Source organism: Sminthopsis crassicaudata, chromosome 1 (genome assembly GCF_048593235.1).
Source record: "Sminthopsis crassicaudata isolate SCR6 chromosome 1, ASM4859323v1, whole genome shotgun sequence".
In the NCBI taxonomy this organism is placed as follows: domain Eukaryota; kingdom Metazoa; phylum Chordata; class Mammalia; order Dasyuromorphia; family Dasyuridae; genus Sminthopsis; species Sminthopsis crassicaudata.
Window position 1 is genome coordinate 708,267,063 of NC_133617.1, and position 13,726 is coordinate 708,280,788.

General features: G+C 32.2%; 1 protein-coding gene and 1 long non-coding RNA gene across 4 annotated transcripts in view; both read right to left on the minus strand.

Moving 5' to 3' along the window:
- Positions 1–13,726, minus strand: part of GRM7 (glutamate metabotropic receptor 7) — a 1,106,888-nt gene that overhangs the window by 55,865 nt on the left and 1,037,297 nt on the right. Inside the window, exon 10 of one of the 2 annotated variants that reach the window (XM_074284034.1) lies at positions 12,850–12,941. The exons of the other annotated variant lie outside the window; for it this stretch is intronic. Within the exon in view, the coding sequence (XP_074140135.1) occupies positions 12,871–12,941 (71 nt within the window). The 3' untranslated portion in view covers positions 12,850–12,870. The remainder of the gene's footprint in view (positions 1–12,849; positions 12,942–13,726) is intronic. 2 annotated transcript variants of the gene reach the window in all.
- LOC141551878 (uncharacterized) lies at positions 1,300–12,836 on the minus strand. 2 transcript variants are annotated; one of them, XR_012484989.1, is made up of 5 exons: positions 12,437–12,836; positions 8,619–8,680; positions 8,388–8,508; positions 4,813–4,890; positions 1,300–1,791 (listed from the first exon to the last, which is right to left on the minus strand). It is a non-coding gene; the product is annotated as an uncharacterized LOC141551878 (long non-coding RNA). The 2 variants fall into 2 exon arrangements; XR_012484988.1 differs by having other exon boundaries at positions 4,813–4,964.

Below are 13,726 nucleotides of genomic sequence, written 5' to 3' on the forward strand. Positions count from 1 at the left end.
TGTATAGAACAGAACTCTGTCAATATAGATGGAAAATATCCTATAATATATTTTGAAGAATTACTTAGTATCTCATACAACTGAAGGATTAATTAAATTGTCGAAGGAAACACATCGCCAGTAGGTGCCAGAGATGGGATTTGGACCCATTTTGTCCTGACGCCAAGGCAAGTGTTCTATCCATATAGTTACTCATTTCTTCACTATATAATAAGATAGATTTTAACCCTTCACAACCCTATAATCTACTATCACAATCAAATTATTAAAACAAAAAGTCAAAGCAAAACACATCCTTTGGATTTGGAAAAAATATATATATATATATGTTGTGTTTTCTTCCTCTTCATGGAATCATAGTGAGGATGGACCTCAGAAGTTATTTAGCTCAACTGTCAAAACTACAGGAGTCTCCCTGTATACTGTAGCTGAGAAGTGGTCATTCAAACTTCACATGAATATTCGAAATGAGGAGGAAACATATTTTCTCCTCAGGCAGATATTTACACTTCTAAATAATTATAATTGCTATCTTTATATACAGCCAAAATCTATGTGGACCTTCTGCATATCACTGCTCATTATTCCTTCTCAGCCTAAACTCACAAATCCTGATTCCTCTTCCATATCACAGTCCTTTAGCCACTTGAATACAATTGTCATAACCTTATTCTATGGGTACAATGTTTTTTAAGCTACCTATAATTTTATTAATAAAGGGATCCCCTAGTGAGGGACTCCCTCCACCAATACTGACTGATCCCTCCATCAATGCTGTCTGGCTCTTTTCCAGTAACTTATCATACAAGAGAGTTGCCTGGGACAACTAAAAGCTGACTGACTTTCTAAGAGTCACACATACAGTATGTGTCAGAGGTGGTACATGAAAATAGATCTTCCTAGTCAATTTCTTATCTTGACTTTCACTATGCTCTTTTTTTAAAATCAACATCCTCCTCCTCTTTTTCATCATCATTTGTTACGGTTAAGTCATTTCAGTTCTCTCCAAGACTTTGTGACTTCCATTTGAGATTTTCTTGGCAAAGATACTGGTGTGTTCATTACCATTACATTAAGCAGGTCCATGTAATTTGCCAGAGAAGTGGAAGATGACATTTAGGTTTATACAACTGGTTAAAAAATCACAGATTTTAAAAAAAAAATTTTTTTTACAGATTACCATGTAAATGTTTATCAGTATACTGAGTGAAAAATTTTCATCAAGGAATGATGAATGAAAAATTCATTAGGGTGAAGCATTTAAAACAATTTGAAGAATACATTTTATGCAACATAATGGAATTTCTTTAAAGAATAATCATTTATAGCAAAAATGGAACTTTGAAAACATGCTCCTTTTCTTTAAAAAAAATTAAAACTGAAAAGTAATTATAGGTAAACAACAACATGACATCAATTATGCCGAGAACCTTTATAAATAACTCAAGAATATGGATTTTTAAACTGGGTACACCATTTAGTAGAGTTTCATAAATGGGTTCATTTGAACCTGAACACAAGTATGGCAGGTCCAATGAGGCAACATGTACTCTGCAACAACAAATTAAACTTAAATAGAGGATAAATATATTTTAAAAACACTTATTTTCCCATTGATATTGCAATTTGTGGATATTCTAAGTTTTGCCAGAGAGAATGGACTCCTCAGCTAAGTAATTTGACACAACCAAAGTTTATTTTAGCTCACAATCACAGTATATAACTGGTACAAAAAAAAAAAAAACTCATGAAATATTATAGGATGTAAATCTCTGTCTTCTTCCAGCATTCCTAAAGAGAAAATAGAGAAAAAATTAATGATTCATAAAGGTCAATGACATAGCCTAGTAATATTAGAAATTGAAATATTATTTGAAGAAATGATGGCATGATGAAATTATTAAAATGCAATTAGTATCAACCTCTCTGAGCCTCATTCTTAATCTGTAAAATGGGGATGCTGGTACTTCTTATGACATAGAGTAGTTGTTTTCTTTTTTCAAATATATTTTTAAAACCTTGAGATAGTCTAGAACTGTGAGTTGTTATTTTTGTAAAACATCCATAATAGTGATGTTAAAGCCAAAATATGCAATTTTTATTATTGGTACTAAAACAGTTTTATCACAAGTCATTTTGCTGATAATTTCCATCTTTCATCTGTTTGTTTTCCTCTTGTCACCATTAAATGTCCACAAAAAAACATTGCCTCATTTGGAATCCTGCCACGGTTTCTTAGGCTGTTTTTCCTGAGTGTCTCTTGCTCTTTTATGAAACAATCTAGAATATGTATTTCTATCATTCTTATGCATAAGACTTTACAAATAATTGTCTTTACTATTTAGGATAATTTTTTAGGCTCTTTGGGTCTCCATATTATGATGATTGATTTCCATTTTTAATGCTACATGTGACACTGGTATTGATATTTTTCCTTAGTTATCAGCATCAATAACAATTTAAACAGGAGAAGCTAAGAGTTGTTTTGCTTGCACACCATATGACTTTCCTATTTTATTCTTTATCTTATTTTTTAATTTTTATATTGATTTAAGAAGTTATATTGATTATAGAAAGAGATCTGATTCAGAAACAACTTCCACTTCAGTGGTTGAAATGTAATCAATTTCATTTTTTTTTTTTCTGTGATACAATGACTAGGATTTTCTAATTAATTTTCTTAAAGAAAACATTTGAGAAGAAGAGGAGTGTAGCTTCTAGGCAGTTCACAAATTTTTGATTTCTCTAATTCTGTTTCACTCAACGGTATTTTCAAATGCATTTTTTGTCCATCATTACTGATGATCTCCTTGACACCAAAGTTATCAAGAATCCAAATAAACATTAATTTGATTTGTTTTAATTTCTAAAATTCTCATCACCATTTCTCTATCACCTTCTGCATTAGATGCTGCCAAATAAATTATTTTCATGGTGGTCTTTTATGCAAATACTTATAAAGATTACAATATGAAATAATTAACTATCCCCGGAAATGATTTCTTTTGGCATACATACAAACTTTTTGATTTGACTTTCTGTTAGCCATTTTTCCTAGTGGCTTCTAGATTCATAATAAAATCAACTCTGTCAATTTTTTAATTTGCCTTTCCAAGAAGAACTTATTCATACATTATCTTTCCATCTTTTGTCTTATGTGTTTATATTAAGAAAGTTTATATTGATGTAATTCAGGTGATATAGTATGATTATTGGAAAAACAATGAGTGCCATATAGTAATAGAAAGTTTACTGATGATTTAAAAATCTACTTTAAACAGTCTCTGCCTCATTTTCTGCTCCCCTACCACTACAAATATCAATACAGAAAGCAAAATGCCTACATAGACTGCTTTCTTTTTTGGTTTTCATGGCCAATGAATTCATCATCAAGCCTAATGGCTTTTGATAGTAGAAGACTCCAGATTATGTGTTACTTTGACTTAGTCTTTGAGAAAACAGGACCAGTTATACTTGAAAAAGGCTTCAAACTAAAACCTTATGGGAAAAAAGTGATGTAAAAAATGATGGTTCTTTTTTCCCAGGAGAGGAATGGAACCATTAAAGATCCACATAAGGTCCTAAATACAATGTGTATTAAGATGTTCCATCATTATAATAAACAACTTTAGCAAATGTGTCTTCCATCTCTTTTATGCCTCACTTGGTAATTATAATAAGAAGGTCATTAAATAAAATTGCATCTAACGTTAAATATTTACAGTTTTTTATTATTTTAGTAAATGCATAGGAGACATTACATTAGAAAAATCTTTAAGGCCATCTTTTGCTATAATTAAATTTATTTTTATTTGATCAACAAACACATAGGGTATTGTATTTAGTTCACTATTATGAACAATATAATCTACAGAATATCATTTGAAAAACTCTTCCAATTTTCTTCTAATATTTCTAAAACATGGCTTCAAAGTGGGTATAGAATAGATACTACACATGTGATTTACTAATTATTAAGATTTTCTTAATTATTTTTATGAAAATTTCAGTAATCTTGTCTGTGTCCCATGACATTATTTTTCTTGCTGCTTGATGCATGATAAAAAGAAAAAAAAAATCTTGCTTTTTTTTTCACCAAGTAGAACTGCACAACATTCTTCTACATCATAATTTCTTTTAGTTTTCTTTTTATTACACTTAGGATATAAATTTTAGTATGATTCAGTTCTCTTTAATACTACATCCCCTCTTTGGAAATTGAACAAATAACTCAAGTTTATTGTATTATTAAATAAGTTAAAATGTATAGTCAGACTAAAAATAGTTATCATTGTTGTGGCTGTTGTTGCTGTTACCACTGCTGTTTATTTTTCCTTTTGAAATAAATTCCTAAGGATTTTTAGTTATGGGGAAGAGAAAACTTTCTTAGTTCTGCCACCAGTCCCAATATGAATCTAGAATCAATCAGTTTCTTGGAAATACTTCCAAACAGTCTTTACCTAGGCATCTATCTATAAAGTTATTCTCATTTCACAGGCCACTTTTAGAAGTGGGGAAAAGTCAGTTTTCTACTTTAAACTCTCATTTTATCTTCTTTAAGTAGCAACTTTGATTGTCTCAGGAGATTTTGTAGTATTTCTTCTACTTTTTATTCACTCAAAGCAAACAATGTTCCCGTAACAGGAAACCCCTTTTGGCATGAGCTGGCCAAAGAGCATCCTTGGACCTTTTGGATTGATATTTTCACTTTGTTCAAAACTGCCTTTATTACACTAAATACCGCTAATTAATTACATGTGGGTCACAGGGGGTGAACCTTGTTTCTTACAGACGTCACTTCCCAGTACTTACTAAAGGTGGAGGAGATATGCTCTTTGACAGTAACCTGACTTTCCATCCAGAGCTGATCCTCACTGGGGTGCATTCAACCTGAACAGAAACAACAGCTCATGTCACTGGCTGGACTTTGATAAACCAGGGGGAAATTAAAATGCAAATTGAATCTGCAAATGGAACAAAAAAATGAGGGAAAGAAAAATTAAGTTCTTAGAACAAAAACACGGCACTTTCCTGATAAGCCAAGGAGGCCAGCTTAATCAAATTTTCAGCTGACACAGGTAGTAATGACCCTTGTGACTCATGTCTTTGTTGCATTTTGCTGAGACAGAGCTGGAGAAAGTAGGAGGAGGTGTTGAGACTATATCAAGAATTATCTTTCTTTCATATTGTTGTCCACAAGAACTGTCTTTTAATATCAGCCAGCTCTTTTTGTGAGTTTAATTTTCTTTGGCTTTGTTCCCATGCCAAAGAGCATCATTTTATGTTTAGCTGTCTGATGTTTATAGCTCTCTATGCATCTGAAAACAAGCCCTGTGGGAGGGGAATGGTGGGAAAACTACCACTTACAGCAAGTCTACAGAGAAACTTCTTGTAACCTACAAACTTGGAAAGAAAATTAGGCTCCTAATCATAGGTACAGATAGTGCTTTCCCCAAGAGAAAAAAAAAAAAAAAAAAACTAGTGGGAATATACCCCCAGAATATGCTAGGCCTTGCCATGTGTAAGTCTATCTTCCTAGTTTTGGGGTTGCATATGGGTAGAGTATGATAGCCTGAGCAAGAAAGAGCTGGGTGCATGTTGTGCCTATGACATTTAATACTTATTTATTATAAACAAATCATTTATCTTCATCTATAAAATGGACATAATAACTCTTTCTTAAAGAGTTGTAATAGGTCCAAAGTGATTATATTTTTGGGAAAAAAAAAGTTTTACTCATTCTAGTAAGATAGGCTCAGTTAACCAGCTTGAGGGCAGAGATTGTTCTGTTTTTGTCTTTGTCTTCACATTAACTATTCCAGTGCCTTGCATAGAGTAGGCCTAGAATAAAATAAACTCTTGTAAATTTAAAGTAATTAATGTCATTCAATTCAATTAACAGCCATTTATTCAATGCTTACTAGGCGCCAGGTATTGAAAGGAGAGCCTGAGTTTATGATTTAATTGGCATAACAAACTCCCAGGAGAGATTCTTTTCACCAATGTAAATCAGCAGCTTCTCATCATATCATGATTCCAGAATGTCACCTGGTGATGCTAAGAGGTTAAGTGACTTGCTTAGCTTCAGAGAACCACTCTATGTCAGAGATTAGCAGTCTTGGAACTTGCTCCTTCATCCTTCTGACCTCACTCCAGCTCTTTATCCACTATGCCATGTGCTGCCTTTCAGTTGCTAAGGGCGCAAAGACAAAAACTGAACAACCTCTGTCCTCAGGGTACTTAAATTCTTTGAGGGAACACAAAAACACAGCATATATATACCGATCGAGAAATATAAAATATAAGTAAAGTAAATGCAAAGTAATTTCAAGTCAGAAAAGCAAGAATAATCAAGAAAGGTCATGTAGAAGATGTATGAGGAACATCCAAGAAGACAGTTATTTTATACAGAGTATCATAAATCCAAAGGGTCGAATTACTTGTAGCAAAATTAGGTATATCATTCACCAATGGGGCTAAAGACATAGAATACTGGATCTAAAACTGGAAGTTCATTTATAGGCTATCTAATCCAATCCCCTCTTTTAATAGATGAGTAATCTGAAACACCGAAAGGTTAAGTGACTTGCCCATAAGGAACCCAGGTCTTTTGAACCTGAAGTTTTGTTCTTTACTCACTATTCCATGCAGAATTGACAATAATCTCTGTAAGAGGTAAGCTTTAAGATCTCTTATACTGTAAAGGGCTGAAACTTTGAGTAGGTGCACTGGAATCAGACAACTAAGCACTTAAGGCTAATTACAGATTGGACAATTCTCTATTAGCATATGATTGGAAAATGGCCCTTCACACTATTCTGTGCTGACTTGATCTCTTGGTATATACAGATACTTGTAGGAGGGATTAGGGGATGGAGTAAGACAAGCCAGGGTCACTTTGGCTGTGGACAAGGAGGAGAGAGGAGGTTGTGGAGAGCTCATGGAGTTTTTGTCCATCTCCTTTATTTCTCCCCCTAAAGACCAAGGACTTTTACTTATCCTGACTCCAGCTGATTCTAAGGCATCCAGGTGCTAACCCAGACATCACATTATACTATGATTTCAACTAGGATTAACTATTATGAGGAATTACAGAAAAACCCAATATATTATTTTTTTCCAATCACTTGTTTTCTTTTCAGAATGAAAGATTAGCTACCTGATTAAACTGAGTTTTAGTTGGATTAGGGAGCCCAAAGGTTTTGTTGTTTGCTTTTTGTTTGTTTGTTTGTTTGGTTATATTTTCTTTACCTGAGAGAATGAGTTTGGTTCTTTGATTTGATTTGTGTATATAATACCCTAATAATGAAATCATATTTATATCTATAAAGATTAATTGAATCTCTGTACTATCCTTATATCATACTAAGAAAATTTTAGAAAGATTAAAAGGCTGTCAAGTATGTATCCAACCAGCAAGATCCTGTCTGACTTTATCACATAAATAAATCAGTCAGAATGAGCCTAAAAGTCCTACTACTGCCCTGCTAAGTGACTGATGACCATCTCACTTTTACCAAATAAATAGATTCTAAAATAGTAGAAATCTAAGATTGGGAGACAAATAAAGCTAAGGAGTTGGATAACAATAAGAAATTAGCACTGAATTTATTTTTCTCACAGTATTGCTGAGAGAGATACATTTTGCAAACCTTCAAAAAATACAATGATAAACAATTATTGACATAGTTTTTAATTAATCACAAAGCACTGTGCATATCTTTTTTCATGTAAACATCATTTTTAAAAATTTTAACTTAAAATTGTTTAGCAACAATCTTATGCAGTAGATATTAAAGGTATTATTTCCCATTTTCAGGATGAAGAAACCAAGACTCAGAGAGATTAAATGTATTTGCCCATATGATTAGGGAGAAACTAAATTTGAATTTAAGTCTTCATGATCTCAAAACTGGTACTTGGTCCACTAAGCTGTACTGCTGTGTGTTTTATATATACCTTATGTTTTTTGGATGATTATATTGATAACAATGGTGAATATTTAGAGCCCAAGTAACTATTTAAAATAATTCAATAGAAAAAAATTATTTCATTGAGTGAGAAATTGTATTAACTTTCAACTGTTTTTGATGGAAGAAAATAAGAGAAAGAATAACCCAATATAAAAAAAAGAAACAGCATATAGAAATACATTTGAGGAAATAAGCACTAAAATTTAATGATTTCACTAAACTCCTAATTTTTTTTCCACATTATTTCTTTAGATAAAGACAAATTTCTCTCATACATCAATATGTTTTTTTAAAAAGAAACATTATATGATGAAGATGATGAGGGAAGTTGACTATAACTTATAGTTATCAATCATCAAATTATATCCAATGTAATATGTGCATAATTTAATTGCGGGCATTCATAATACTTACAAAAAGTTGGATTTTCTTTGAATGCTGTTCTTCTTCTGCAGTTCTGGTCAGAGTTCAGCTAAATCATGCATTGATGAGAGCTGCTCACACCCTTAAAGAGCTGGACAAGCCCGAAATTACTCTGAAATAGGCCGAGATATAAAGATAATTTGAAACTAATCTTATACTTGAGAGGAAAAAAAATAGGAAAGACTACAAAGAGATCATAAAGAGGGAAAAAAAAATGATTACCTTTGAATCCTTGAGAATAGATAATTAAAAATGTTTCCAAGTTCCACTGTACGACAGAAGATCTGCAAAGTTGAGTAATGTCTTTAGTAGGCAGAAACAAAATAGAGACAATATTGCTTCATTATTGAGAAGATATTCCCATAGACGTTAGAAGAAAAATGTCACAAGAATAAATGGATCTTTAAAAAAAAAAAGCACACTCATTTAAACGTGATATGATTGTCATGGATTAAAAGTCATTAAGCTCTGATTGCTTCTTTTTAGAGAAAATGTATGCAACAATTATAAAATTATACAATTAGATATTAGTAGAGAATGTAGCCATTTAAATATGAGGGTGACACCATTTTGTAGTTGAAAATGTATCATGCTATGCAAATTTTGTAGAAAAATATTATCAATTTTATACTATTCCCCGTGAGGATTCAATCCATTTGATACCTATTTAAAGGGCATGAATAAATCACAATCTTATTATATTTGCCTAGGCAGTCTGCATTATACTTGAATGATATTTCATTGATTTTCTAATACCAAATATCATATTAGGAAAAAAGCACCAAAATAGATTTTTTAAAGTCTGATAATATGACTGCCTTTTACAAATTAATTTTATAATACACAATAGATACTGGAGTAGTTTTTTCTCTTTCTTTTATAAAATGGTTTAACTGGCTGCTAATCTCAATCATTTGAGGTAATATCCATATCTGTGAGATGGTAAATCTATTTGAGTGTTGAATGACCTTAAACTCTTGGAATGGAACCTATACTTTAGCTCATTCTGACTAAAAGAGACAAAGTATCAGTGGACAAGTCACAAAATTTCCCTGAGCCTTTGATTTCTCAACTACAAAAAATGAAAAACTCGATGTAAATAGCCTCTGAGATCTCTTCCACATCTAGATATGTAATTTAATAATGCTTAGTGAAGAAAATGATTAAGTGAGGGCAATTCTCACATTATTTTATGAAATACATAGGAAAATTTATTCTCCTAACCTAGAAGATATAGGGTATTTAACCAGACTTTTAGGAACTTTTCACTATTTACACAGGCAGTTTTTTAAAAAGACTAGTGGTAAGAAATATTCACTGAGAAAAAGTTTAACTCACTGAGTGAAAATATACTGAAATAAGCTGAATTTAATTTTGATGCATTATGGGATATTGGAAAGTATGATAGAAGAGTTGGTAGATAACTATAAACCTTTTACATAAAAAGGAATCAGGAATGAAATCAACATTTAACTTTATTCATGCTCAAAGTGTTTATATTTGACTATTTTCAATTGGAATTAGATTATTTCATTGGTATAGGGAACTCTTAAATGAAAAAATTCCTTCTACTACCTGACAACATGTTTTTATGAAATTATAAATTTAAGAGATATTCTTACAACATTAGGAAGGTTATATGTCTTATCCAGGATTAAGAGGCCAGTGCTTATCAGAGACATGATTTGGACACAGGTTTTCCTAGGTCTGAGATTGGCTCTTTACATATGACATGAAGATATTGCTTATGATTAATATTGTGGAATGTATTCACTAGATGGAATTTGTTCTTAGTAGAGAATGAGCTTAATTGGCTAATTAACTGGTCTGACTAAAAATGGTCATTTGTTTTGACAATTTACAAATGACCCAGAACAGGCTACATTCTCATTTATAATGTTTTTAAAATAATGTATTCATATAAGACAGTGTGATAGTTAATTCAAATTACCATGATTTTAATTGTATCATATTGTCTTCCTCTGAAAACCAAAGCTCTTCTTTACCTTGCATAGCTAGTCTTTGTAACTTAAGCCCTTAAAATCAATGAAAACATGAAGATATAGTAAGTTAACTAGAATTTTAATTTCAATTAAGATTAAATCTATCATTTTTGTCTTTGATTAATCATCATCTTAATCTTTGGTCATCTCACTCTTTGGTCAATGGCCAACTTAAATGTAGGAAGTCTGGTCTTGAGCAACAGAAATACATTGTATCACTGAACTTATATTCAGACCTTTCATACATGAAAGAATTATTTTTCAAGCACCTGTTTTTGAACTTAACATGGAGGTGTCAAAGTTCTACAAAATCATCTTAGGAAACATTTTATGAAAGGAGATGCCAGAAACAGTATAGTTTGTATCTAAAAGACACAATTTAATATTTCTTTCTTAATGATTGATATAAAGTATTTTAGTCTTTTACCCTTAAAACCAAAAAAACCAAAAAACCAAAAAAAAAAAAAAAAAAAAAAAACATCAACTAGTGTAGAGCTAAAGAGAATTTTTAATGGCTTAAGATTAAATCTCTCATTTTTACACAAGAAAAAAATTCCTTCTCATTTATTTTCAAGCAGTCTTGAGTAAGAAGACGATTAAAGTGATGAACGCCAGTGTTTTGACAAGTGTTCATTCTGAAAAAAACTTTAAATCTCTCTGGACTTTCTCAGTAGGGATGGGGAAGTTGGAAAGTAATGGCCTATTTAAAAACTGGGGCAGATCATTATGAGCTGAAAAAAGGAAATAACTTATGAGAGCAATAAAACAGAAATTAAAGGTAGCATGCATATGACATCAATAAGAAACAGTTCCTTTTTGTCAGAATTATTTTCATATTACATGGAACTAAATGAAAAATATGAACGGTATGTGTTTGAATACAGAATAACATGAGAAAATAATGGGAACTAGAATAGGTACTGCCCATTGATGGCTTCCATAAAGTCTGGATGTAAGAGTCTTTTGACCAATAAGATTGTACATTATTTTCCTCCTCTTTTTCTAATTTTTGTAGCATCTGCTTTTATATCTTCAATCAATTCTTCAATTGTGATAATTGATGTTAGAGTAAAATTGAATGGATCCTTTCCTGGGAATTGCAAAAAGAGATTTTATAATGTGTTTTTCTCTTCCATCTAATATTTCACACAGATTGTGAAGTCCAGATTACTGTTGATACAAGAATCATTTTTATTCCTTTCTAATTTTGCTATGATTGAAATAAAAAGCAAATATTTCTAAATCTTTTGTGGAGAGATTTCCATAATTATAAAGAAATCACGTACATGATCATTGATTAACCACTGTATTTCATGTTGTTCTTTAAAATTTTTTTTTTTTCTGATTACTTGGAAAGCTTATTTAACCATTCCTCTGATGCCCTCATTTACCTCATCTTGAAGACCATTTTTAGATCACAGCAATCTTCCCACCTTCTTTCCTGAAAATAGCTTAAATGTTGGTTTTATGTTTTCCTAAGCCATGAATTTTTATCAGAAAGCAAGAATGAAAAAAATCATCCTCATAACAATGTACAGAAGTAGGAAAATTACTGTACCTTTCTTAAGCTACCATAAAACACTTAGACCTTAAAATTCCAAACTATTATGAACTTCTCTTATTCAGAAAAACAAAATTGCAGAATTTTTCTAGATTGACTTTTAATTACAAAGCATTTCCCTTTGTCACCAGAGGATTGCATTTTTTTTTTGACACTGAGGTCACACAAGTACATTTTGAACAAAAAAGCTACAAATGGTAAGAAACATTTAGCTCAATTTACATGTGTAGACACTGTTCTCAATGGCCTTTTTATTGATTCATTCAGTTACAGTGATGAACAAAACAACATTTGTCTTTCTATTCTTTGGTGGGAGTGGAGAGTGGCCAAATGATTGTATATATGTACTTGGGTGGCCATAGCAGGCACTAACAAAGAATTTTAATAAGAGAAGGATATCAAAGATAACATTTGGAAACATGGTCCATGAAATCACAATTACAAATACTTCTTTTAAAATAAAAGATTAGGTCTACCTGTCTTGTCCTTGCTAGAAGTCCATAGGTTTAACATCCCTACTAAGCAGCATGGGATTTTTTGCCTCTTCTGTTTCCCATCAGATCTAGATTGCTCCTTCTCAGGCAACCTGGTACCCCATCCCAGAGATTAACCATATCAGTACCAAGTACATACACCTGATCAGCTCAGTCCTCTGCAGCACAGATCTTCCAAGCTCAAGAGAGTCATCAGATCTTGACTCCCCAGCAGCCAAAATTAAAAGCAAGCAATACCATGCCCAGCCACAAACACTTTCATTAATAACTATATGCAGCTTCCAGGTAACATATCTTATATGAGGTGAAAATGCCATGGCTATTTATTATAAAACAATATTAAAAAAGAAAACAAAAACATAAGAGTAAATAAAAATTAGTGTTTTTTTTCTTACCTTTGGGAAAGCAGGCAAAAGCTATACTGTAGGTGGAATAGTGTACCAAGTAACAGATTTTTGTACGCTTTTTCTTACTGGTGGTATGGAGTCTACGGGAAAGTAAATATATTGGGCTGTCAAAAATAATCAGTGTACAAAGCACTTTTTTCTGAGTTGGAGAAGAGGCTGCGATAGAGACCATACAACTGATTCCCACTATTTCAGTGGACTGCATTAGCCACCTGGAATAATTAAACTGTGAATTAGAAATGGACAAACCAGTTTCTTAAAATTCAGGTACCTCTGAACATGGATCCTAATTATTTATATTTGAATAATAGTCAACTTCTTGCAGGAATAAAGGATAAAAAAATTAGACATGGAAGGGAAATTAAGCCATTTGATTCAGTCCCCATATTGTACAGATGTGGGAACTGATTGAAGCCCAAGGAGGTTAAGTGTCATAACCAAAATTAATAGATAGTAGGCCTCAGAAGTAGGATTTGTTTCCAGGCCCTCTGACTTCAGTATTAGTGCTCTTTCCACTGTCCTATCCACTTTTGTAGGGAGGGTTTCCTTGGTCAAGATAATTCTTTAACCAGCTTAGGAAAGATTGTCCTTTTTCTCTTGCTATTCTTTTTCCATGACCTTGTCCTAGAGGCTACCTTGTTTGACTTGTCCAGGAGAATGAAACAAGTAACACCATGTTGGCAATGTTTGAGATTGGAACAAATGAAGAAACGCAATGATGACAACACAAGTCAGCACAGCCTTCCCTGATTCCCTGATCCCAACTTTTTCCTTTTCCTTGCACTTTCCAGAGTAACCTGATAGGACTTTCTGACAGTAGGTACACTAAAATATAAATAAAACCATCTAGCATTTTGAGACTAAA